Source organism: Macaca fascicularis, chromosome 11 (assembly GCF_037993035.2).
Source record: "Macaca fascicularis isolate 582-1 chromosome 11, T2T-MFA8v1.1".
In the NCBI taxonomy this organism is placed as follows: Eukaryota; Metazoa; Chordata; class Mammalia; order Primates; family Cercopithecidae; genus Macaca; species Macaca fascicularis.
In genome coordinates, this window is record NC_088385.1 from 59,813,454 (window position 1) to 59,836,014 (window position 22,561).

Consider the following 22,561-nt stretch of genomic DNA (forward strand, 5'->3'; position numbering starts at 1 on the left):
TCATTGTTATCCTTCTTCAACTGTAGATTCTACTATGAAATGAGGAAAAATCAGCAGTAGAATTAATTGGGTTCAAAGTGTGTAAATAATGATGTGGGAAAGGGAAGTCAGAGGGTATCTCTGGAAGAACTGATTTATCCAAAGGTAATACTGAGTGAAAGAACCTAAGATTGTAGACAAAGCATGCTTTATGCAATTTTGCTGGTGTATAGTACTAGTAGGGGCTCTATAAATGTGTTGGGTGTTTTTATTTTTAGGAGACAGGGTCTCGCTATATTGCCTAGGCTGGACTTGAACTCCTGGGCTTAAGTGATCCTCCCGCTTCAGCCTCCCAAAGAGCTGAGACTGTAGGTACATGCCACTGCACCTGGCTTCTATAAATTTTGATAAATAATTGCTGTGGCACCAAATATGCCTTTTATTCAGCTAGTTATGTGAGGATTGTTTTTAATTTACTACACTTGACAAATTACCTTGGATCGTTAAAAAGTTAATTCTGTTCTGTGAAATTAAGCTTTGTAAAAGTAGTATGATAATTGACCTAATATTCAAAGCCAGCTTAAATTTGTTGAATTTTTAAGTCTTTATAAAGGACTCTTTAGCCCACAGATTGGAGTGTTAGCTAGATTACAGTGTTCTCCTTTATCTTCCTTCCCCTAGTGCTTCTGCTATGCCCAGACGTTCAAGGTCACTCAAGGGATTTGTGCATAATGGGGCAAAAGGTTGGTTAATATGGTCCTATGCTCTCAGTCTCTAGGTAACAGGAGAATTCGAGTGGACGTTGCTGATCAAGCACAGGATAAAGGTAAGGAAACTGGTAGAGATTTCTGACTGGTAATGGTCCTAGGATGACAACAAACCATCCTTTCCCAGAAAATTTTAATAGGGGTAGTGGTGGGCCTGCCTGAATCTACAGTAACAGTTTTCAATCAGTTTTGCCCCACAGGGGATTTCTGGCAATGTTTTAAGACAGTGTAGGTTGTCACAACTGGAGGGAGTGCTGCTGACATAAGTAGAATCCAGGGGTTAATTCTGTAGGGGATAGGACAGTCCCTATCAACAAAGAATTATGCAGCCCAAAATGCATGTCAAGATTGAAAAGCCTGATTGATCTAGATGAACATTAAATAGATGATAAATAGATTATCTGCCTAACAGCACATTGGTCACAAAGGGGACCTAATTTGTATATGTTTCACGGACTCCTGGCCTATGCAGAATTTGAGATAGCTAAGCATTAAATCAATAGGAAAAAATGGGAGGAAAAGAACCACTCGGGTTGAATTGGAGCATGTACTTATGGGGCCTGAGGTAACTGGGATGACAGTGTGATGTGAAAGTGAAAAATACGGTCAAGTGGGGTTTTTCTATGTGTGAGAAACATCGGGCAAAGTTTTTATGAGCTAACTTACGGTTTTTGTTTTAATGTATCTGTAGACAGGGATGATCGTTCTTTTGGCCGTGATAGAAATCGGGATTCTGACAAAACAGATACAGACTGGAGGGCTCGTCCTGCTACAGACAGCTTTGATGACTACCCACCTAGAAGAGGTGATGATAGCTTTGGAGACAGTAAGTGTTTTTATGAAGTTAGTTTCTTCTGTGCTTTGGGAGGCTATTTAGTAATAGGCCAAATGTGTTACAGATGATCACATTAACAGATAGAGGGGGGAAAGCAGATTAAGAAAAATTTTGGATAATATCTGAAAGAATTGATAGATGCAGAAAGCAAATTTGACAAATTAATAATTTTATTTAGAAACTTAACCAAAGAAAGGGACAGACATTTCTCTTTTTTTGGAGACAATTGTTTATAAAGAAACCCAACCTGGGCATGGTGTCTCACATCTATAATCCCAATACTTTGGGAGGTCAAGGCAGGTGGATTGCTTGAGGCCAGGAGTTTGAGAGCAGCCTGGGTGACAAAACCCTATCTACCAAAAAAAAAAAAAAAGCTGATGTGGTAGTGCGCACCTGCAGTCCTAGCTATTCAGCAAGCTGAGGCAAGAGGACTCCTTGAGCCCAGGAGGTCTAGACTGGGTGACAGAGCGAGACCCTGTCTCCAAAAAAAAAAAAAAAACCCAACACATTCTACAAAGTGAGCTATTTGAAATCAGAAAGAGACAGAGTCTTGCTCTGTCGCCCAGGCTGGAGTGCAGTGGCGCGACCTTGGCTCACTACAACCTCCACCTCCTGGGTTCAAGCATTTCTCCTGCCTCAGCCTCCCAAGTAGCTGGAACCACAGGCGTGCACCACCACACCCAGCTAGTTTTTGTATTTTTAGTAGAGATGGGGGTTTCACGATGTTGACCAGGATGGTCTCGATCTCTTGACCTCATAATCCGCCTGCCTTGGCCTCCCAAAGTGCTGGCATTACAGACGTGAGCCACTGTGCCCAGCCGATCAGTTGCATTACTATATGCTTGTAGCAAACAATTAAAATACATTTTTTTTATTTTTTTACCCGAGACGGAGTTTCGCTCTTGTTGCCCAGGCTGGAGTGCAATGGCATGATCTCAGGTCACCACAACCTCCGCCTTCTAGGTTCAAGTGATTCTTCTGCCTCAGCCTCCCGAGTAGCTGGGATTACAGGCATGTGCCGCCACGCCTGGCTAAATTTGTATTTTTAGTAGAGATGGGGTTTCTCCATGTTGGTCAGGCTGGTCTCGGACTCCTGACCTCAGGTGATCCTCCTGCCTCAGCCTCCCAAAGTGCTAGGATTACAGGCATGAGCCACCACGCCTGGCCTAAAATGTAAGTTTTTAAAATAAAAATATTGATTCACTTTAAAAATACTCAAGATATAGCAGTGAACAAGGATATAGCAGTGTAATTTTTTTCTAATAAAAATTGATTCACTTAAATGCTCAAGATACAGCAGTGAACAAAAACAAGAAAATCCTGTCTTTATTGGGCATATGTTATTATAGTGGAGGGAAGAGAGTGTGTGAATAATTAAATAGTTGGGGTGCAGAAAGATAGGGGAGTGGGAAATATCATGGGGTAGGAGTAGAGATTAATTATATACATCACTTTAACAAAAACCTTTATTGGGAAAATTATGCAACTTTATTAAAATACACAAAAATAGACGACACTAATTATTTTTAAAATGGAAAGAAGCTACTAGCTAGTAAAAATAAATTAGTGTTTTGTCTGTAATCAAATAATAAGATAACAACAGGGATAAAATTCAAAACCTGTTACATTAAGGGGAAAAAAATTGTGTATAAATTTGAAAACAATACCATGTAGTATTAATGCATAAGTTGTAAAAAATATAAAGCTGTGCATGGTAATTTTAACCACCCTTGTGATTGTTGGTGGGGGTAGGGAAAATTCTGTTGTTACATCTGTAACATATTTCTTTTAAACAAAAAACTGAAACATGGCAAAATATGACATTCACTAAACCTAAGTAATAGGTTCATAAGTTTTTTATAATGGCTTCTTTACTTTTCTATATGTTTGAAATAGTTTAAGTAAAAACAGAAAAACTTAAATTTAAAAGCTCTTTGTTTTGTTTTTTTGAGACAGAGTCTCGCTCTGTTGCCCGGACTGGAGTGCAGTGGGCCTGCCAGGTTCAGGGTGTTCCTTGTGCCTCAGCCTCCTGAGTAGCTGGGATTACAGATGCATGCCACCACACCTGGCTAATTTTTGTATTTTTAAGTAGAGATGGGGTTTCACCATGTTGGCCAGGCTGGTCTGTAACTCCTTACCTCAGATGATCTGCCCACCTTGACCTCCCAAAATGCTGGGATTACAGGTGTGAGCTAGCACTCCCAGCCACAAGCATTTTAATTTTGTGAGGTACCTTTTGAGCTTTGTACTAAATATAATTGAGGAAGCAATAAGGGATATAATTCCTATTAGAGGAGAGTCTTTAACCATTTAAGATGTAGAAGGAAGAAGAATGGGTCATAGGTCTGAAAGAAGGGTAAATCAGCAAGTTTATATCTGACTTCTTACATGACTTTGACACAACAAAGCCTTGGGGAGAACTACCTGAGGTGATTAACTTCAGCATTTATGCAAGAGATTCTATTGTTAACAGGAAGAAATGGCTCTTGAAAGAAAAAGCAGACAGTCAGACCAAGGGTCCTGTTTTGAGTCCAGGGGCATGACTTTTCTCACCTGAAACCTTGAATTTAGAGCAAGCAGGATGGATAACGAGTGAGTGTGCTGTTGTTATCCAAAGCTGCCCCAAAGTCAACTTAGTTAACCTGAATTAAAGATCCAGAGACTCCTATCCCAAGCATTAGGCCAAAAACAGAACCCTGAGGGGTGTTGGGGGGTATTACACTAAGTATTCCTGTGAAATGTCAGTAATAGCATGTGCTGCTTTTCTCCAATGTGGATCTGTGCTTTCTCAATAAATGCAAGCTTATCATAATTTCAGTATTATCGAAATAAAATCAAGTGTAAATCGCATCTGCAGAAATTAAACCACATTTCAAAATAAACACAGGGCTGATTTTCTTGTGTCCGTTTTAGATCATTTCTATAATCATTTTACTAACATTAGCATGTTCTTTAATATATAAAGTTTATAATACTGGGAAATGTTATGTCTGGTCAGTAAAAAGTATGTGGTTTCCAAAATGAAATCATTATTTATATTTAAAAGACAGTAGCCACAAGAAAAAGATCCCTGGCCTGGCACGATGGCTCACGCCTGTAATCCCAGCACTTTGGGAGGCCGAGGTGGGCGGATCATGAAGTCAGGAGATCGAGACCATCCTGGCTAACACGGTGAAACCCGTCTCTACTAAAAATACAAAAAAAAAAAATTAGCCGGGCATGGTGCCGGGTGTCTGTAACCCCAGCTACTCGGGAGGCTGAGGCAGGAGAATCACTCGGACCCGGGAGGCAGAGGTTGCATTGAGCCCACGATTGTGCGACTGCACTCCAGCCTGGGCAACAGAGGGAGACTCCGTCTCAAAAAAAAGAAAAAAGAAAAAGATCCCTGTTTGGCCCCTGTATGTAAATTAATCAGCCTTATAAAATATTTGTAGGTTTTTTAAGTTATTTAATTTATATTTAGAAATTCAGATTTATTTTTTTTAACATAAAAATCTGGGCTGTCAGCTTCTCTCAGAAAATTGGAAGATCCTAGCAACAGTCAACTGGAGCTAAATAGCAGCTATCCCTTTTACAGACAACTTAATGCTACCCAGTTTGCTATCTGAGTTACTACATTTCTTTATACAGATTTCTAGTATTTAGGTTCCTCTGATACTGAAATGCACATGTGTGTGTAAAATATAGTTTATAACAAACATTGCAACGAATGTCTTTGTACATGTATCTTTATCACATATCCAGTTATTTCCTCAGGATGAATTTCAAGAAATTAAATTGTTGGCCAAGAAGGGTATACATGACTTCAAAGCTTTTCATGCATAGTTCTAATACAACTTTCAGTATTTATACTAATTTATTGATTTACTTATTTATTTTGAGAAGAAATCTCACTCTGTTGCCCAGGCTGGAGTGCCTTTGGCACAATCTTGGATCAGTGCAACCTCTGCCTCCCTGGCTCAAGTGATCCTTCCACCTCGTCCTCCCAAGTAGCTGGGACCACAGGCCTGTACCACCATGCCCGGCTGATTTTTTGTATTTTTGATAGAGTTGTGGTTTCGCCACGTTGCCCAGGCTGGTCTCAAACCCCTGAGCTCAGACGATCCTCCAGCCTCAGCCTCCCAAAGTGTATTTGTACTGTTTAAAATTATGATCAGCAGTGCAGAAATTGATTAAAGCTCCTAAACTTCAATAGAAAATTATGTCCTGTTAGTCATATGTTGCATATATTGTTTCTCATTTTGTTTGCCTCTTAAATAGTCTTTGTGGCTGGTTGTTATGGCTCAGGCCTGTAATCCCAGCACTTTGGGAGGCCAAGGCTGGAGGATTGCTTAAGCCCAGCAGTCCAAGACCAGCCTGGGCAGCATAGAGAGACTCTCTCAAAAAAAAAAAAAAAAAAATTTTTTTTTTTTTTTTTTTTTTTTTTTTTTGAGACGTAGTCTCACTCTGTCGCCAGGCTGGAGTGCAGTGGTGTGATCTCAGCGCAGCCTCCGCCTCCCGTGTTCACACATTCTCCTGTCTCAGCCTCCCAAGTAGCCGGGACTACAGGTGCGCGTCACCACGCCCAGCTAATTTTTGTATTTTTAGTAGAAACGGGGTTTCACCATGTTGGCCAGGATGGTCTCAATCTCTTGACCTCGTGATCCGCCCACCTTAGCCTCCCAAAGTGCTGGGATTACAGGCGTGAGCCACCACGCCCAGCTAAAAAAATTTTTTTAATTAAAAAATAGGTGGTCTTTGGGATCACACATGGAAGATTCCAACTGTGTTGTTTTAGTGTCTTGTGCTTACTTTGGTTTTTTTGTTTGTTTTGTTTTTTGTTTTTGCATATAAACCTTTTCTCCTTCTGGAAATTCATTATAGAATATTTAGGGATTTTCTTTATTTCCAACCCACCCTTCCCAGATTATTAGCTGAGCAACATTTATTTCACCTGAGAAACTTTTTGAAGAAATCAGATAGAAAATTTAAATAAACACAAATTCTTCCAAACTGGTCTGATAGCTTACCGTGTTTCTATTAATGGTGTCAGAGGAAAGGGGATGGTGTTACTTGTCTCTTTTCTCTAGAGTATCGAGATCGTTATGATTCAGACCGGTATCGGGATGGGTATCGGGATGGCCCACGCCGGGATATGGATCGATATGGTGGCCGGGATCGCTATGATGACCGAGGCAGCAGAGACTATGATAGAGGTAATTGTAAAATGTTTATGTTGAATTGTTCTTTCAGTAACTTTTTTGCTTCTTTTTCTCTCTCTGCTGTGATGATTATAATTTGGGATATGTTTACAGGCTATGATTCCCGGATAGGCAGTGGCAGAAGAGCATTTGGCAGTGGGTATCGCAGGGATGATGACTACAGAGGAGGCGGGGACCGCTATGAAGACCGATACGACAGACGGGATGATCGGTCGTGGAGCTCCAGAGATGATTACTCTCGGGATGATTATAGGCGCGATGACAGAGGTAATAGTTTTTTTTTTACTTACATGGAGCAGAAACTGGGAAAACTACAGAAAATTTGTGATTATGTTACAAACCACTGAGTTGGGCACAGATATAATTTGCACATTGTACAGGAAGCAGCAAAGCATAGTAGAAAGAGCATTGGCTGGCCGGGCACAGTGGCTCACGCCTGTAATCCCAGCAATTTGGGAGGCCGACGCGGGCGCATCACGAGGTCAGGAGATAGAGAGCATCCTGGCTAATGGTGAAACCCCGTCTCTACTAAAAATAGAAAAAGTTAGCCAGGCGTGGTGGCAGGTGCTTGTAGTCCCAGCTACTCGGTAGGCTGAGGCAGGAGAATGGCGTGAACCCGGGAGGCGGAGCTTGCAGTGAGCGGAGATCGCGCCACTGCACTCCAGCCTGGATGACAGAGTGAGACTCTGTCTCAAAAAAAAAAAAAAAAAGCATTGGCTAAGGATGACATCAGTGGAAATACAGCAGTCGAATTCCTTTCATCTCATATGCCTTCACAGATAGATTTTTTCAGTTAAAATTTATTGAATAAACAGTAAAAATGGAAAAAAAAATTGCCAGATACTGTTATGTTGTGATCTCAGTAAATTACACTTAAAGCAGATGGTTTTAGCTACATTTTTCAAGTGAGGGAAATGAAACTCAGATTAAACGTAGTCCTGTAGCGCATCATTGGTACTGTGGGGTTGAAAACTAAGCATTAAGGGTAAGTGCAGTGACTCACACTTGTAATCTCAGCGTTTTGGGAGGCCAAGATGGGCAGATCATTTGAGGTCAAGAGTTCGAGAACAGCCTGGCCAACATGGTGAAACCCGGTTTCTACTAAAAATACAAAAATTAGGTGGCCGGAGCGGCACACACCTATCATCCCAGCTACTCGGGAGGCTGAGGCAGGAGAATTGCTTGAGCCCAGAGGCGGAGGTTGCAGTGAGCTGAGATCGCACCACTGCACTCCAGCCTGGGCGACAGAGTGAGACTGTCTCCAAAAAAAAAACATTGCTGATTTCAGTACCATTATACCATAATAATTGATGTTCATTAATTATAAAGGTGAGATTTTGGTACACCTATTCTAAAATCATGCCCTAATATTATAAGATATAAAATGTAAACTGTTACAAATCTAACTTGTTAGAAAATACTAATAAATGGCCACCATTTGTGTTCTAACTTCAGTGATGTCATATAAAAGGTTATGGCATGTGTCCCAGAATTTTTTCTTTTTTTTTTTTTTTATTGAGACAGAGTCTCGCTCTGTTTGTTGCCAGGCTGGAGTGCAGTGGCACGATCTCAGCTCACTGCAACCTCTGCCTCCTAGGTTCAACCAATTCTCTTGCCTCAGCCCCCCGAGTAGCTGGGACTACAGGCGCACGGAGTTTCACCATCACTAGTAGAGATGGGGTTTCACCATGTTGGCCAGGATGGTCTCGATCTCTTGACCTCGTGATCCGCCTGCCTTGGCCTCCCCAAAGTGCTGGGATTACAGGTGTGCGCCACCGCGCCTGGCCAAAAAAACTACATTCTTTTTTTTTTTTTTTTTTTTTTGAGACGGAGTCTTGCTCTATCACCCAGGCTGGAGTGCAGTGGCCGGATCTCAGCTCACTGCAAGCTCCTCCTCTCGGGTTCACGCCATTCTCCTGCCTCAGCCTCCCGAGTAGCTGGGACTACAGGCACCTGCCACTTCGCCCGGCTAGTTTTTTGTATTTTTTAGTAGAGACGGGGTTTCACCATATTAGCCAGGATGGTCTCGATCTCCTGACCTCATGATCCGCCCGTCTCGGCCTCCCAAAGTGCTGGGATTACAGGCTTGAGCCACCGCGCCCGGCCAAAAACTACATTCTTAAAAGCTATTTCCTCAAGCAAGAAGCCTAAAAATAATAACTAACATTTATTAACTACTCTGTTCCATCTGTGAGCTGAGTGCTTGTACAAGTATTGTTTAATTCTGACTTCTGTGTGGTATAGGTAAAATTACAAGTTAGAAAAGTGGAGGCTTAGATGTGGGCTTCATGTTCTCCTTGACTTCTGATCTTTTCCTATCTCACACTGTCCCTTACCTCCCCACCAAAAGCTGCATACCTGATTTTTTTTCTTTTTCTCTTCTTGCTCTTACCCCCAATTCCCTCTAAGATCTGCTGTCTTGTCTCTAGTCGCTGCTGCTACCTTTGTTGAAGCCTCATTGCTGCACCCACATTACTGGCCATTGCCTCCTAACAGAGTTCCCTTCCTTGCTCCATTCTTCACATTGGCCCCAGTTGTTGTCAGTTGTCTTTCTGGCATAAGATCTAATTACCCTATTCTCCTCTGTTTAGACCTTTCTAGTTTCCCCAGGACCTGGAAGATAGCCCTTTCTCTATACCTCTGACATACACGGGCCTTCACTGTTTGCCCCCCATTTACTTTTTTTTTTTCTTCTTGAGACAGGATCTCATTCTGTTGCCTAGGCTAAAAGTGCAGTGACATAATCATGGCTAACTGTAGCCTCAGCCTTCTGAGTTAAGTGATCCTCCTACCTTATCCTCCCCAGTAACTGGGACTATAGGTGCATGCCATATGCCTGGCTAATTTTGATATTTTTTATAGAGATGGGGTTTCTTCATGTTGCCAAGGCTGGTTTTAAACTTCCAAGTTCAAGTGATCCACTTGCCCTCGGCCTCCCAAAGTGCTGGGGTTACAGGCGTGAGCCACTGTGCCCAGCTGTATTATTTTATTAATATCTTAAATATCTGAAGTGAGCTACTTTTTCTGAGCCCCCATTTTATCTTATAAAAGTGACAGGGCTATAATACAGATGTAAAATACGTCTAGGAACATATATAAACTGTCGACTTTAAGCCCTCATAGAAAATTTAGATCTTGTTAAACAGTACCCTCTATCTACAGGTACTACGTGCATATGTAGTAAAAGTATAAAGTCAAGTGTGGGCATGATAAAGTCACCATCTAGTGGTTATTTAGAGGACAGAGTGCAGCTGGTCATGTCATCAGGAGGTTTTACCTCTTCGTTAAGGTTACATTACTTAAGTCAGGTGATTGTATAGATAGGCTTTCTTTGTATCTTTGGTATATCCAAAATATTTAGGACAAACAATGATTTTTAGTAATTTAACTTCCTTGAAACACTTAGGTTTCTCTTTAAAGTATTCTGACAACTTGAATCAAGGAAGAAATCAGGCTGCCTTAAGAGTTTATTTGTTCAATGTTACATGCTTTGCCCCATGAACCACCTGCCAAATTTATATTGTACACAGAGACAAGGGTATAAGATTTAGAGTCTTCCTGGCTGGGCGTGGTGGCTCACACCTGTAACAGCACTTTGGGAAGCCGAGGCAAGCGGATCACTTGAGGTCAGGAGTTCAAGACCAGCCTGGCCAACTTGGTGAAACCCCATCTCTACTAAACGTACAAAATTTAGCTGGGCATGGTGCCATGTGCCTGTACTCCCAGCTACTCTGGTGGCTGACGCAGGGAAATCAGGGAGGCAGAGGTTGCAGTGAGTTGAGATCACACCCCTGCGCTCCAGCCTGGGTGACAGAGCGAGACTGTCTCAAAAAAAAAATAAAAAAAGAACTAGAGTCTTCCGTATCATATTGTATTAGTTCTTAACGCACAGATTTCAGAGCAAGATACTTTCATCCAGTAGTTTAATGATGGTCAAAACTTTTTCCCATATAAAAGAAATCTTAATAGATTATTAATTTATCACTTTTTTTTTTTTTTTTTTTTTTTTTTTTTTTTTTGTGGAGAACGGGATCTCACTATATTACCCAGGCAGGTCTCGAACTCCTGGGCTCAAGCTATCCTCCCGCCTCTGCCTCCCTGAGAGCTGGGATTACAGGCATGAGCCACCGCGCCTGGCTTTCGCTTTTTTTTTTTTTTTTTTTAATTTATCACTTTAATGTTTACCATTTTTAGTCTTTCCTGTGGTCTTGAACTACATCATGGATGTGGTACAAGAGTAATTGAAGTTGATTGGTTTTTTGTTTGTTTGTTTTGTTTTTTGAGATGGAGTTTGGCTTTTGTCGCCCATTCTAGAGTGCAGTGGCACCAATCTCGGCTCACTGCAACCTCCGCCTCCTGGGTTCAGGCGATTCTCTTGCCTCAGCCTCCCGAGTAGCTGGGATTACAGGCGTGTGCCACCACTCCCGGCTAATTTTGTATTTTTAGTAGAGACTGGGTTTCTCCATATTGGTCAGGCTGGTTTTGAACTCCCAACCTCAGGTGATCTGCCCGCCTCGGCCTCCCAAAGTGCTGGGTTTACAGGCGTGAGCCATCACACCCAGCCAGAACTTGGTTATTTATGCCACCTATTTTTATTTTTATTTATTTATTTATTTTAGGCAGAGTTTTGCTTTTGTTGCCCAGCCTGGAGGGCTGGAGTGCAGGGTTGCAATCTTAGTTCACCACAAACTCTGCCTCCCAGGTTCAAGTGATTCTCCTGCCTCAGCCTCCTGAGTAGCTGGGATTACAGGCACGCGCCACCATGCCAGGCTAATTTTTTATTTTTAGTAGAGATGGGGTTTCTCCATGTTGGTCAGGTTGGTCTCGAACTCCCAACCCTAGGTGATCTGTCCGCCTCAGCCTCCCAAAGTGTCGGGATTACAGGTGTGAGCCACCACACCCGGCCTAAGCTACCTTTTTTTTTTTTTTTTTTTTTTTTTTTTTTTTTTTGAGACAGAGTCTCGCTCTGTCAACCAGGCTGGAGTGCAGTGGTGCAATCTCAGCTCACTGCAAACTCTGCCTCCTGGGTTCACGCCATTCTCCTGCCTCAGCCTCCTGAGTAGCTGGGACTACAGGTGCCTGCCACCACGCCCAGCTAATTTTTTGTATTTTTAGTAGAGACGGGGTTTCACCTTGTTAGCCAGGATGGTCTCGATCTCCTGACCTCGTGATCCACTCGCCTCAGCCTCCCAAAGTGCTGGGATTACAGGCGTGAGCCACCGCGCCCGGCCTAAGCTACCTATTGTCTAATGATGTCCTATTTGACTTCTGCGGATTGGTTAGGCCACTAACTTGAATCTCATATAGCATTTCATAGGAGTTATATCTGGGAATCTGGCTTTCAGCCCTCAGCTTCTGACAATTTGGAAAACTATTACTTAACGTTTCATTTAACTTAGGTCCCCCTCAAAGACCCAAACTGAATCTAAAGCCTCGGAGTACTCCTAAGGAAGATGATTCCTCTGCTAGTACCTCCCAGTCCAGTCGAGCTGCTTCTATCTTTGGAGGGGCAAAGCCTGTTGACACAGCTGCTAGAGAAAGAGAAGTAGAAGAACGGCTACAGAAGGAACAAGAGAAGTTGCAGCGTCAGCTGGATGAGCCAAAACTAGAACGACGGCCTCGGGAGAGGTAGGTTGTCTTCTTGATGGATATCCCATCTAGGAATCCAGTGGTTCTTAATGGGGGCATTACATCCCCAGGGGCATTTGGGAAATTTGTGTCATTATCATATCACTGGTTGTCACTGATGAGCATTTAGTGGGCTGTGGCTGGGGGTGTTAGTATGCAGTGTTAGGGACAGTTTTACACAATGAAGAGTTGTTTCCTGTCCGTCACAAAAGTGTTTACTGTTAAAAGCTGGTATGGCATCTAAAAGGCTAGAGACCTCCTATAATAAGTAATTGCCCTGAAAAACTAGGCTTGGTAGTGAGTGGCTTGTAGAACCGTGTTAAAGAAGGGCAGTATTGTAGATTATGTAGGATAGTGTTCTTAACCGTATTAGTTGATTCTTGCTGAAGTAATTAGGGCCAAAGTGTGTCTTAATGTCTGTAGCTTTCAAATAGTTTGAGGGAAAGATAAATTTATATGCACATACACCTATAGATGAAGCAAGTGTGGTAGAATATTAATAAATGATGGTTCTTGAGGGGTCAGCATGGGTCTAAGGTGGCCTTCATTGAGCCAGGCATAATGTGTGTTTTGTGAAATCTCTCGTACAGACACCCAAGCTGGCGAAGTGAAGAAACTCAGGAACGGGAACGGTCGAGGACAGGAAGTGAGTCATCACAGACTGGGACGTCCGCCACATCTGGCAGAAGTAAGTCAGACCAGGGTGGGTATTGTGTTATTGCCGTTTTCCATAAACTATCCATAACCAAATTATGCAGAGACTTTGCAGTATTTAAATTCAGTCATGAACTCTTTATATGAGTTGCATGGGCCGACTAGAGTTTCATGTCTTTTGCTCTAAAGAATTTGAGGAATGGGTACCAGAGTAGACCTAGATGATCTGCTTAATAATCTACCACTGAAGCGGATACTTGACTGTTAGGCTTGTCTCTTCATTTTATGTCCTTTTTTTTTTTTTTGGTGTATTTTCTTTTTTTTTTTTTTTTTTTTTTTTTGAGACGGAGTCTTGCTCTATCACCCAGGCTGGAGTGCAGTGGCCGGATCTCAGCTCACTGCAAGCTCCGCCTCCCGGGTTTACGCCATTCTCCTGCCTCAGCCTCCCGAGTAGCTGGGACTACAGGCGCCCGCCACCTCGCCCGGCTATTTTTTTGTATTTTTTAGTAGAGACGGGGTTTCACCGTGTTAACCGGGATCGTCTCTCGATCTCCTGGCCTCGTGATCCACCCGTCTCGGCCTCCCAAAGTGCTGGGATTACAGGCTTGAGCCACCGCGCCCGGCCTTTTTGGTGTATTTTCATTTTATGTTGTGACATCTTAGAATGTTGTCTATTCAGAACAGTCAAAGGCTTGGAGTTTCATATGAGCTGTCCCAAGACCAACCTTCTTTGATGTTATCACCAGAGCAGTGTTCTCAAGCAGTGTTACTACTGGTTGATCAAGCACTTTTAGTGTTTTAGAAACCTCAGTGGTTCAATTATAATACCTCCTTCCCTTACCGTGATGTGGTTTTTTTGTTTTGTTTTGAGATAGGGTCTTACTCTGTCACACAGGCTGGAGTGCAGTGGCATTATGATGGCTCACTGCAGCCTCACCTCCTGGACTCAAGTGATCCTCCCACCTCAGCCTCCCTAGTAGCTGGGACTGTAGGCATGCACCACTACACCGGCTAAATTTTATTTATTTATTTATATATTTATTTTTGAGATGGAATCTTGCTCTGTCTCCCAGGGTGGAGTGCAGTGGCACGATCTCGGCTCACTGCAAGCTCTGCCTCCCGGATTCATGCCATTCTCCTGCCTCAGCCTCCCAAGTAGCTGGAACTACAGGCGCCCACCACCACGTACAGCTAATTTTTTGTGTTTTTAGTAGAGACGGAGTTTCACCGTGTTAGCCAGGATGGTCTCGATCTCCTGACCTCATGATCTGCCCGTGTCAGCCTCCCAAAGTGCTGGGATTACAGGCATGAGTCACCGCGCCCGGCCTATACCCAGTTAAATTTTTGTAGAGATGGTTTCCCCATGTTGCCCAGGCTGCTCTCAGCCTCATAAAGTGCCAGCCACTACGATGTTTTTTAAGGTCTTTTCTCCCACCTCTAAATTGATTTGTACTTGCATTCTTTTATTTATTTGTTTGTTTGTTTATTGAGACGGAGTTTTGCTCTGTCACCAGGCTGGAGTGCAGTGGCACAATTTTGGCTCACTGCAACTTCTGACTTCCTGGTTCAAGCAGTTCTCCTGTCTCAGCCTCCTGAGTAGCTGGGATTACAGGTGAGCGCCACCATGCTCAGCTAATTTTTTGTATTTTTAGTAAAGATGGGGTTTCGCCATGTTGGCCAGGATTGTCTCCATCTCTTGGCCTCATGCTCTGCCCTCCCTGGCCTCCCAAAGTGCTGGGATTACAGGCATGAGCCACCGCTCCCGGCCTAGTTTTTTATTTTTAAGACAGGGTCTCATTCTCACCCAGGCTGGAGTGCAGTGGTGCGATCATAGCTCACTGCAGCCTTCAACTCCTGGCCTCAAGCAGTCCTCTTGCCCCAGTATCCCAAGTAGCTGTGAACGATGGGTGCATGCAACCATATCTGGCTAAATTAAAAATTTTTTTTTAGAGATGGGAGTCTGACTACACTCCCCAGGCTGGTCTCAAACTCCTGGCTTCAAGCAGTCCTGCCTCAGCCTCCCAAAGGAGGGTCCTTGTTTTGAGAAGACACGTATTACCTTTTTTAAAAAACACACATATGTAGGTTGTTGTTTTGTTTTTTGAGATGGGGTCTCACTCTTGTCAGCCAGGCTGGAGTGCAGCAATACGATCACAGCTCACCTCATCATCCCTAGTAGCTGGGACTACAGGCACATGCCACACTCAGCTAATTTTTCTATTTTGTGTAGAGCTGGGGTTTCACCATGTTGTCCAGGCTGGTCTGAAACTCCTAGGCTGAAACGATTCCCCCCACCCCCACAGCCTCCCAGTGTCCTAAGATTACAGGCGTGAGCCACTGCACCCAGCCAGTAGGCTGTTTTTCATAAATGTGATTGCATCATAGTCCATGTGTGTTGAGTTTTAAGTTGAAGTTGAGCAGTGGTTACTACAGTTTGGGATTTCATCATAGGTCCTCTTCACATATGTACATTCTCCAGGTCAAGACACTTTAACATTGAGAATGCAGAAAGGCTGTCAAGGATACTCATTCCTAAAAAGGTCAGATGGCTGGGTGTCCCTTAAGTTGTATACGTGGTCATTATTTTTCCTATTTCTCTGTGCATCAGTAAGACATTGTTCTGGAAATACTTGTCAACCACTGGTTTAGGGATAAATCCATCTTTGGGAGCCAAAACTTGGATGTGTACCATTTTCCACACTATTGAGATCCTGGTAGATGCATGAGCATCTGCAGCCTGATAATTTGATCTTTTCACTCTGGCTTCACAGATGCACGAAGGAGAGAGAGTGAGAAGTCTCTAGAAAATGAAACACTCAATAAGGAGGAAGATTGTCACTCTCCAACTTCTAAACCTCCCAAACCTGATCAGCCCCTAAAGGTAATGCCAGCCCCTCCACCAAAGGAGAATGCTTGGGTGAAGCGAAGTTCTAACCCTCCAGCTCGATCTCAGAGCTCAGACACAGAGCAGCAATCCCCTACAAGGTGAGTCAGCTTGGAAACAGTAGTTGGTTAGCTGTGCAGATTCTAAAATACTGTGATGTAATGACAGAAGATGCCCTACAGGATGCCAGCATTGTATAGCACCTTACAAGTTATGCTGGCTTTAGTCTCTTAGTGTGCTGGAATTGGCTCATAAGACCTAGTTCCATTTTCTGGAGTTTTGATAGCCAGTTGACATCGCTTTGGTAGCTTGAAATCAGCTATGATGGGAGTACTAGTGCCACATAAATCTGCAAATATAAGTCAGAGGCTTGAGCCCGGGAGGTGGAGGTTGCAGTGAGCCAAAATGTGCCATTGCACTCCAGCTTGGGCAGCAGAGTTAAGACTCCAAAAGAAAAGAAAATAGCAATACTAATCTTGCATGATGTGATGATTAGAAAGCATATGGCATTTAGTGTTCAAATTACTGCTTTCATTGCTTGCTTTCCCATATTTTAATGTTCCATAACATTGAGTATGATTTTGTTTTCTGTAAAGCTTACCTACTGCATTTGGAAGATGATTATAAGTTTCTTGGCTGTTTTCTCCCTGAAACAACTGATGAATGTGATTACCTGTTTTCCTTCTAGTGGTGGGGGAAAAGTAGCTCCAGCTCAACCATCTGAGGAAGGACCAGCAAGGAAAGGTGAGCTCATAGTATGGGAAATAGGTTTTTCACCTAGAAGCCTAAATAAAAAGGCCTCCAAAATTAGATTTTGAAGAGCATGTGTCTTGCACCTGATACTGTGTTAAGAGTTCTTGGGTTGGGCCGGGCGCGGTGGTTCAAGCCTGTAATCCCAGCACTTTGGGAGGCCGAGACGGGCGGATCACGAGGTCAGGAGATCGAGACCATCCTGGCTAACACGGTGAAACCCCGTCTCTACTAAAAATACAAGAAAATTAGCCGGGCGCGGTGGCGGGCGCCTGTAGTCCCAGCTACTCGGGAGGCTGAGGCAGGAGAATGGCCTGAACCTGGGGGGGTGGAGCTTGCAGTGAGCCGAGATCACGCCACTGCACTCCAGCCTGGGGCACAGAGCAAGACTCCGTCTCAAAAAAAAAAAAAAAAAGAGTTCTTGGGTTGGCCGGGCATGGTGGCTCACACCTGTAATCGCAACACTTTGGGAGGCCGAGGCAGGCAGATCAGAGGTCAGGAGTTCGAGACCAGCCTGGCCAACATGGCGAAACCCCGTCTCTACTAAAAATACAAAAAAAGTAGCCGGGTGTGGTGGCACATGCCTGTAATCCCAGCTACTGGGGAGAGGCTGAGGCAGGAGAATTGCTTGAACCCGGGAGACGGAGGTTGCAGTGAGCTCAGATGGCCCCACTGCACTCCAGCCTGGGCGATAGAGCAAGACTCCATCTCAAAAAATAAAAGAATTATTGGGTTATCTACCTTTTCTTGCCAGTAGAGGGAGGAATGGCCTCTTTGGAGAAAGTATGAAACCCTGCCCTTTCCTGGTAGAACATTTCTTTGACAGGAGGAGAAAAAATCGGAAGGAAATTAACACTTTCAATCCAGATTAGAAATGTTACCATCAGCAAGGCCAAGGTCACTACAGAGCGTCATAGTCTTTATTTCCAGCTTGCTTTTCATGATGGCACATCCCTACATGGAACTTTTTAGTGGATTTTGTTTGGTTTTTGTATTTTTGTGTGCTATAGAGGATGTGGAAAGAAGGCTTCAGGAAGGAAGTCTGGGTTGGCATGAGGTTAGTTTCCCTCAGTACATGTGGGCACAGTTTTCTTCAGCTTAAGGGAAATCTTAGGAGAAGGACATTGATAATTTTACTTGCCTTTAATTTGTTTACATGACTGCTCAAACAGATGAAAATAAAGTAGATGGGATGAATGTCCCAAAAGGCCAAACTGGGACCTCTAGCCGTGGACCAGGAGACGGAGGGAACAAAGACCACTGGAAGGAGTCAGATAGGTATGCTTGTTCTCTTTCTCATTATCATCTTTCCTCTGATGCACATGTTTGTGTAATTAAGAAATTAAGTTCTTGGTTCTCAAAGCACTGTCAGATCTCTCATTGTGAGCAAACTAAAGTCAGCCAACATGACAGTTAAGATTCTGAAAATCTAGAAGTAATACATCATCCAGACAACAAGGACTGTTGGCTAGAGGTGCCTGTTCAGTGCTTTGAAACTGCATGCATGCACATATTTGTATTAGGCGAGTCCTTTCCTAAAGATGTGGTTTTATGCTTACGTCTCTGCAGGAAAGATGGCAAAAAGGATCAAGACTCCAGATCTGCACCTGAGCCAAAGAAACCTGAGGAAAATCCAGCTTCGGTAAGTGTTGAAGGCTGCTCCCAATTTTTCGTAGAATACTTTTTGCTGTTGGACTTCTTTCCATTTGGAATACAAAGTGTTTGGAAATAAGACATTGGTCTTTATCTGAAATAGCACAAGAAGTTTAGCTTTTTCCTGGTTTCTGCCTTCCTTTGTTCTCATCCCTTCTGCAAGGTGTAGAGGTGGTATGGGACTACAGTAAGATCACATGTGCCTCTGACCCTCTTCCCTAGCTCCTCTCCAGTGGACAATGTTGATGACTAAGCAAGTGGGTGTCATCTGACTGTCATCCCCCATTGCCAAAGGATCAGTATTCTGTGTCTTGGGTTTTGATGTGATAATTCAAGGCCTTCATTATCCTGTCACTCTCGTTGTGTTACAGAAGTTCAGTTCTGCAAGCAAGTATGCTGCTCTCTCTGTTGATGGTGAAGATGAAAACGAGGGAGAAGATTATGCCGAATAGACCTCTACATCCTGTGCTTTCTCCTAGTTTCTCTCCACCCTGGAACATTCGAGAGCAAATCAAAACCTCTATCCAGACAAGACAAAATAAAACTCACCATCTCCTGAAGACCTTTCTTACCTTTTTTTAAAAACAAAAAATGAAATTATTTTGCATGCTGCTGCAGCCTTTAAAGTATTAAAGTAACTGGAGAATCGCCAATATAGCCAGAGAGAAAGGGACTACAGCTTTTTAGAGGAAGAGTTGTGGTGTGTTATGTCACCACACAGTTGCCAGTGTGATTAGTGCCTAGGGGCCTCCATTTAGCAGAAATGGTAATGACAGTGATATAACGTCTGGAACCTGGTTGGGCAGTAGGGGAGGGAGGTAGAAGGAAAATTGTGAGATTTCTACCTTTTAGTTTTTATCCTATTGTGGCATATATGAATTCTCAAAACATTATCTGAATACATTTTCCACTCTTGGAAAGGTAGATTTAGCCTCAAGTTGTTTTAGTCTCCAGGAGGCTGCCAGCCCCTCCTCTTATTTAATTCTGAGTTTTCGGGGCCAGCCTAGGGGGAATTTTTTTTTTTAACCCCCCAGGGGGGTAGTTGGGAGTGAGACTATAGGCCATAAAGAATAGGACTGCATTGGACCAAAATAAATGGGAAAATCGTGGTTTGAAAAGAAGCTTTTGGGAAGTGATGAGTCATTTTGTACCAGGTAATGGGGAAAATTGTGTGACCTCCAGCAAACACATGAATGGTTATTTCCTGGAGCCGGAAGCACTTGGGGGTCGTCGTAATTCCCAGTGTTTTCTGTGTCCTAGTTTTACCCTTTCTAAACACTGTCCTTTTTGAAAGTTTGAATATATCCACATTCTGTTGAAACCTTGAAACTAAAAACTTAGACTCTTGTCGTCATCTTAAGTTCTTCTTGCTACTCTTAACCTCCCAAAAAGCAGTCTCTTAAGTCACATAGATGATGTCTTGGGCATTTTCTCTCTCAGCCATGGAGAGCTGTGAAAGGAAGAATCGCTGCTTTTCTCAAGCAAATCGGTTTCTTGATGTCTTTTGGTTCTCACTCCTTGCCTGCTCCTGATGCTTTGACCCCTTTTATAGATCAGAGTGCTCTAGAATAATGGATGGTCTTGGATGGTGGATAAATAGGGACAGGGACAGTTAAATTGGGAGCCTTTTTTACAACCTTGATGAGTTTTTCCCCCCACGTTTCCTTCTCCACTGAAATGCTACACCAATGCTTGTTGGATTCATGAGGTAGCCAGACCAATGTGTTGTTTTTCTTTATTTTTTTTTTTTAAAGCTTCCCTTGAGAGAATAAATGGTAATGGAGAGAACTATTTAACAAGGTCCTGGTTTCTCTTGCAACACAGTAGCTAAACTTGCCTGCTTGTATGTGCATTTTTGTAGGGATCGGCTTGGTAGACAGTATTAGCAGAGAAACGACACCTTGATCTTGGTTTGCAAGCCCGTCTCCCATCAGTCCTACATTAGGCCCTGTTCAGCCATGCAGGGGTGTTGGTTTATGCGTGCTGCAGCAGTGGGCATAATATAATTTACCCAGTTGACAAAGGTGTGTACCAAGTGAATTTAAATAATTGGTGTGGATTGGCCAGTAGCTAAGAAGTGGGCTTTTAAAGAGTGTTGAAGATTGAAAGGTTTTGTTTTTTTTTTTTTTTTTTTTAAAGGAAAAACCATTGATTGTAGATAATGAAAAGCTAGGGTTTGCCCTCTTCATGTCTACTCTCCTTCCAAATAGTTATATCCAAAACTGTTTTTCCCTCTCCCCTGCCTTGTCCCCCCTATTAAAATAGAAATGGGGATTAATGTCCCACTCCTGAATACATGTAAAATTTGTACAAAAATATCTTCTATGAAAATGATTTGTAATCTGTAGACTTATTACCTGGGAGATGTCTTGATGTAAAATCCCATCCTTTGGGTTGTGGGTTTTTTGTTTTCTCCAAATAAATCTGATCTTTAAAGTTCATTGTAATGCTGAAATTCTTTGACATATACTCTTCACTCCCAGTGGTTTCTACTGGAGTCGTTGACTGCCTGTTCCTCCTTCCCCCACCATCTCTGAAGTTTTCATTTAGCATTAGATACCATATTGTCCAAGGTCAGAGGGTGGGATTACAAGGTAATCCATTACAATGTTTATTGAGGCCCAGTAATACAGTTTGCATCCCAGCTCCCCTCTTGATTGTTTTTTGGCCTGGTGTTAATTATTTAATCACCTGGATGTGCTTGCAGTCTATTTCCTGTACTGTTTATTTTAATCAAGATGTGGGAACTCTAAGAATGAATCCTTGCGTCCTTGGGGCAGTTCCCTCATAATCTCCCTCCCTTCAGCAATCTGGAGAGGTGCTGCTCCCTTGAGTCAGCACTGCACTGGTGGACCAGAGATACTGGTGACAACCTGGTCAAGGTTACCAGAACAGAGGCTTACAGACTCAGTGGGAATTTTCCAAACAGCTAGGGACAGACTGGTCATTGTTGCAAGGCAGGAAAGGGGTTAGGACAGTGGCAGAGAATCCCTAAGGTCACAAGGAGGTGGAGCATACAAAGGAGCCTGGGAAAACCTCAGTCAACAATTTTGGGGATTTAAGAGCCAAGAGGAGGAGCCAGTTAACACAAATGGCATTTCCCAGCCAATTGGAACAGCTGCTCTTCTAGTTTCTGGCCAGTGCATTTTTCTGTTCTCCAAAATTGGCAAAGTTGAGGGATATGAGACTCAGCTGTGATGATGTGAAGGCTTTTCAATGTGGCTTTAGGTGCCCCTATCGTCCAGGCTGCCTGGGGAACCTACAAGGTAATGCTTGTTCACTGCCTCTCTACCACTGGAATCAGTTTCAGTCATATTCTCCAAGCTTTTGTTTCAAGCCACTCTCTTAGCTGTGCAATACTGAGGTTTAGGTAAATGATGGAAAGAAGGAACAAAAATAGGAAAGGCTTGTTGAAAGAGGTTTATGATGGCTGTGTACAGAAAGGGTATAGAGGAAGGCCCTGTGTATGGCCACATCCTCATAAAGTGTGTGGCCAGGTGCGGTGACTCACGGCTGTAATCCCAGCACTCTGGGAAGCCAAGGAGGGCAGATCACATGGTCAGTTCTAGACCAGCCTGGCCAGTATGGTGAAACCCTGTCTCTACTAAAAATATGAAAATTAGCCAGGCGTAGTGGCACACACCTGTAGTCCCAGCTACTCAGGAGGCTGAGGCAGAAGAATCACTTGAACTCAGGAAGTAGAGGCTGCAGTGGACCGGGATCGTACCACTGCACTCCAGCCTGGGTGACAGAGCAAGACTGTCTCAAAAAAAAAAAGATGTGTGTTAGCCGTGCATGGTTGCTCACACCTGTAATCCCAGCACTTTGGGAGGATGAGGCAGGAGGATCGCTTGAGCCTAGGAGTTTGAGACCAGTCAGGGCGACATGGCAAGACCCTTCTCTACAAAAAATAGAAAAATTATCCAGGTATGGTGGTGTATGCCCATAGTCGCAGCTACTCGGGAGGAAGGATCACTTGAACCCAGGAGGTCAAGGCTGCAGTGAGCTGTGATCACACCACTACACTCCAGCCTGGGCAACAGAGCAAGACCCTGTCTCAAAAAAAAAAAAAAAAAAAATGTGGGTCCACCCAGAAGCCTCCCAGCTGCAGAAGTGGACCCAGGAGTGGTCAGCCCTCATTGCCAACCTCTTGTAAATCTTGAACTACTGGACAAGTAGGGGGAAAGTGCAGGTGCAGCATCCTACTTCA

General features: G+C 43.4%; 1 protein-coding gene and 1 long non-coding RNA gene across 11 annotated transcripts in view; one reads left to right on the plus strand and one right to left on the minus strand.

The window, feature by feature from the left end:
* The window catches only part of EIF4B (eukaryotic translation initiation factor 4B), a 35,242-nt gene extending 14,450 nt beyond the window's left edge, over nucleotides 1-20,792 (plus strand). For 2 of the 5 annotated variants that reach the window (XM_074006938.1, XM_005570958.5), the window contains 11 exons: nucleotides 751-805; nucleotides 1,438-1,572; nucleotides 6,651-6,776; nucleotides 6,876-7,049; nucleotides 12,182-12,410; nucleotides 13,001-13,113; nucleotides 15,836-16,049; nucleotides 16,637-16,692; nucleotides 17,871-17,976; nucleotides 18,268-18,340; nucleotides 18,723-20,792. In XM_074006938.1, the coding sequence (XP_073863039.1) occupies nucleotides 6,716-6,776; nucleotides 6,876-7,049; nucleotides 12,182-12,410; nucleotides 13,001-13,113; nucleotides 15,836-16,049; nucleotides 16,637-16,692; nucleotides 17,871-17,976; nucleotides 18,268-18,340; nucleotides 18,723-18,803 (1,107 nt within the window). In that variant the 5' untranslated portion in view covers nucleotides 751-805; nucleotides 1,438-1,572; nucleotides 6,651-6,715 and the 3' untranslated portion in view covers nucleotides 18,804-20,792. Of the gene's footprint in view, nucleotides 1-660; nucleotides 806-1,437; nucleotides 1,573-6,650; nucleotides 6,777-6,875; nucleotides 7,050-12,181; nucleotides 12,411-13,000; nucleotides 13,114-15,835; nucleotides 16,050-16,636; nucleotides 16,693-17,870; nucleotides 17,977-18,267; nucleotides 18,341-18,722 lie in introns of all 5 variants that reach the window. The other 3 variants (XM_074006939.1, XM_005570960.5, XM_074006937.1) reach the window with 2 other exon arrangements.
* LOC123567518 (uncharacterized) overlaps nucleotides 1-22,561 on the minus strand; it is a 40,377-nt gene that overhangs the window by 7,455 nt on the left and 10,361 nt on the right. For 3 of the 6 annotated variants that reach the window (XR_010579407.2, XR_012420275.1, XR_010579408.2), the window contains one exon: nucleotides 20,947-22,110. The exons of 2 other annotated variants lie outside the window; for them this stretch is intronic. This is a non-coding gene — a long non-coding RNA (uncharacterized lncRNA). Of the gene's footprint in view, nucleotides 1-17,826; nucleotides 18,446-20,946; nucleotides 22,111-22,561 lie in introns of those variants that run through there. One more of the 6 variants, XR_012420273.1, reaches the window with a different exon arrangement.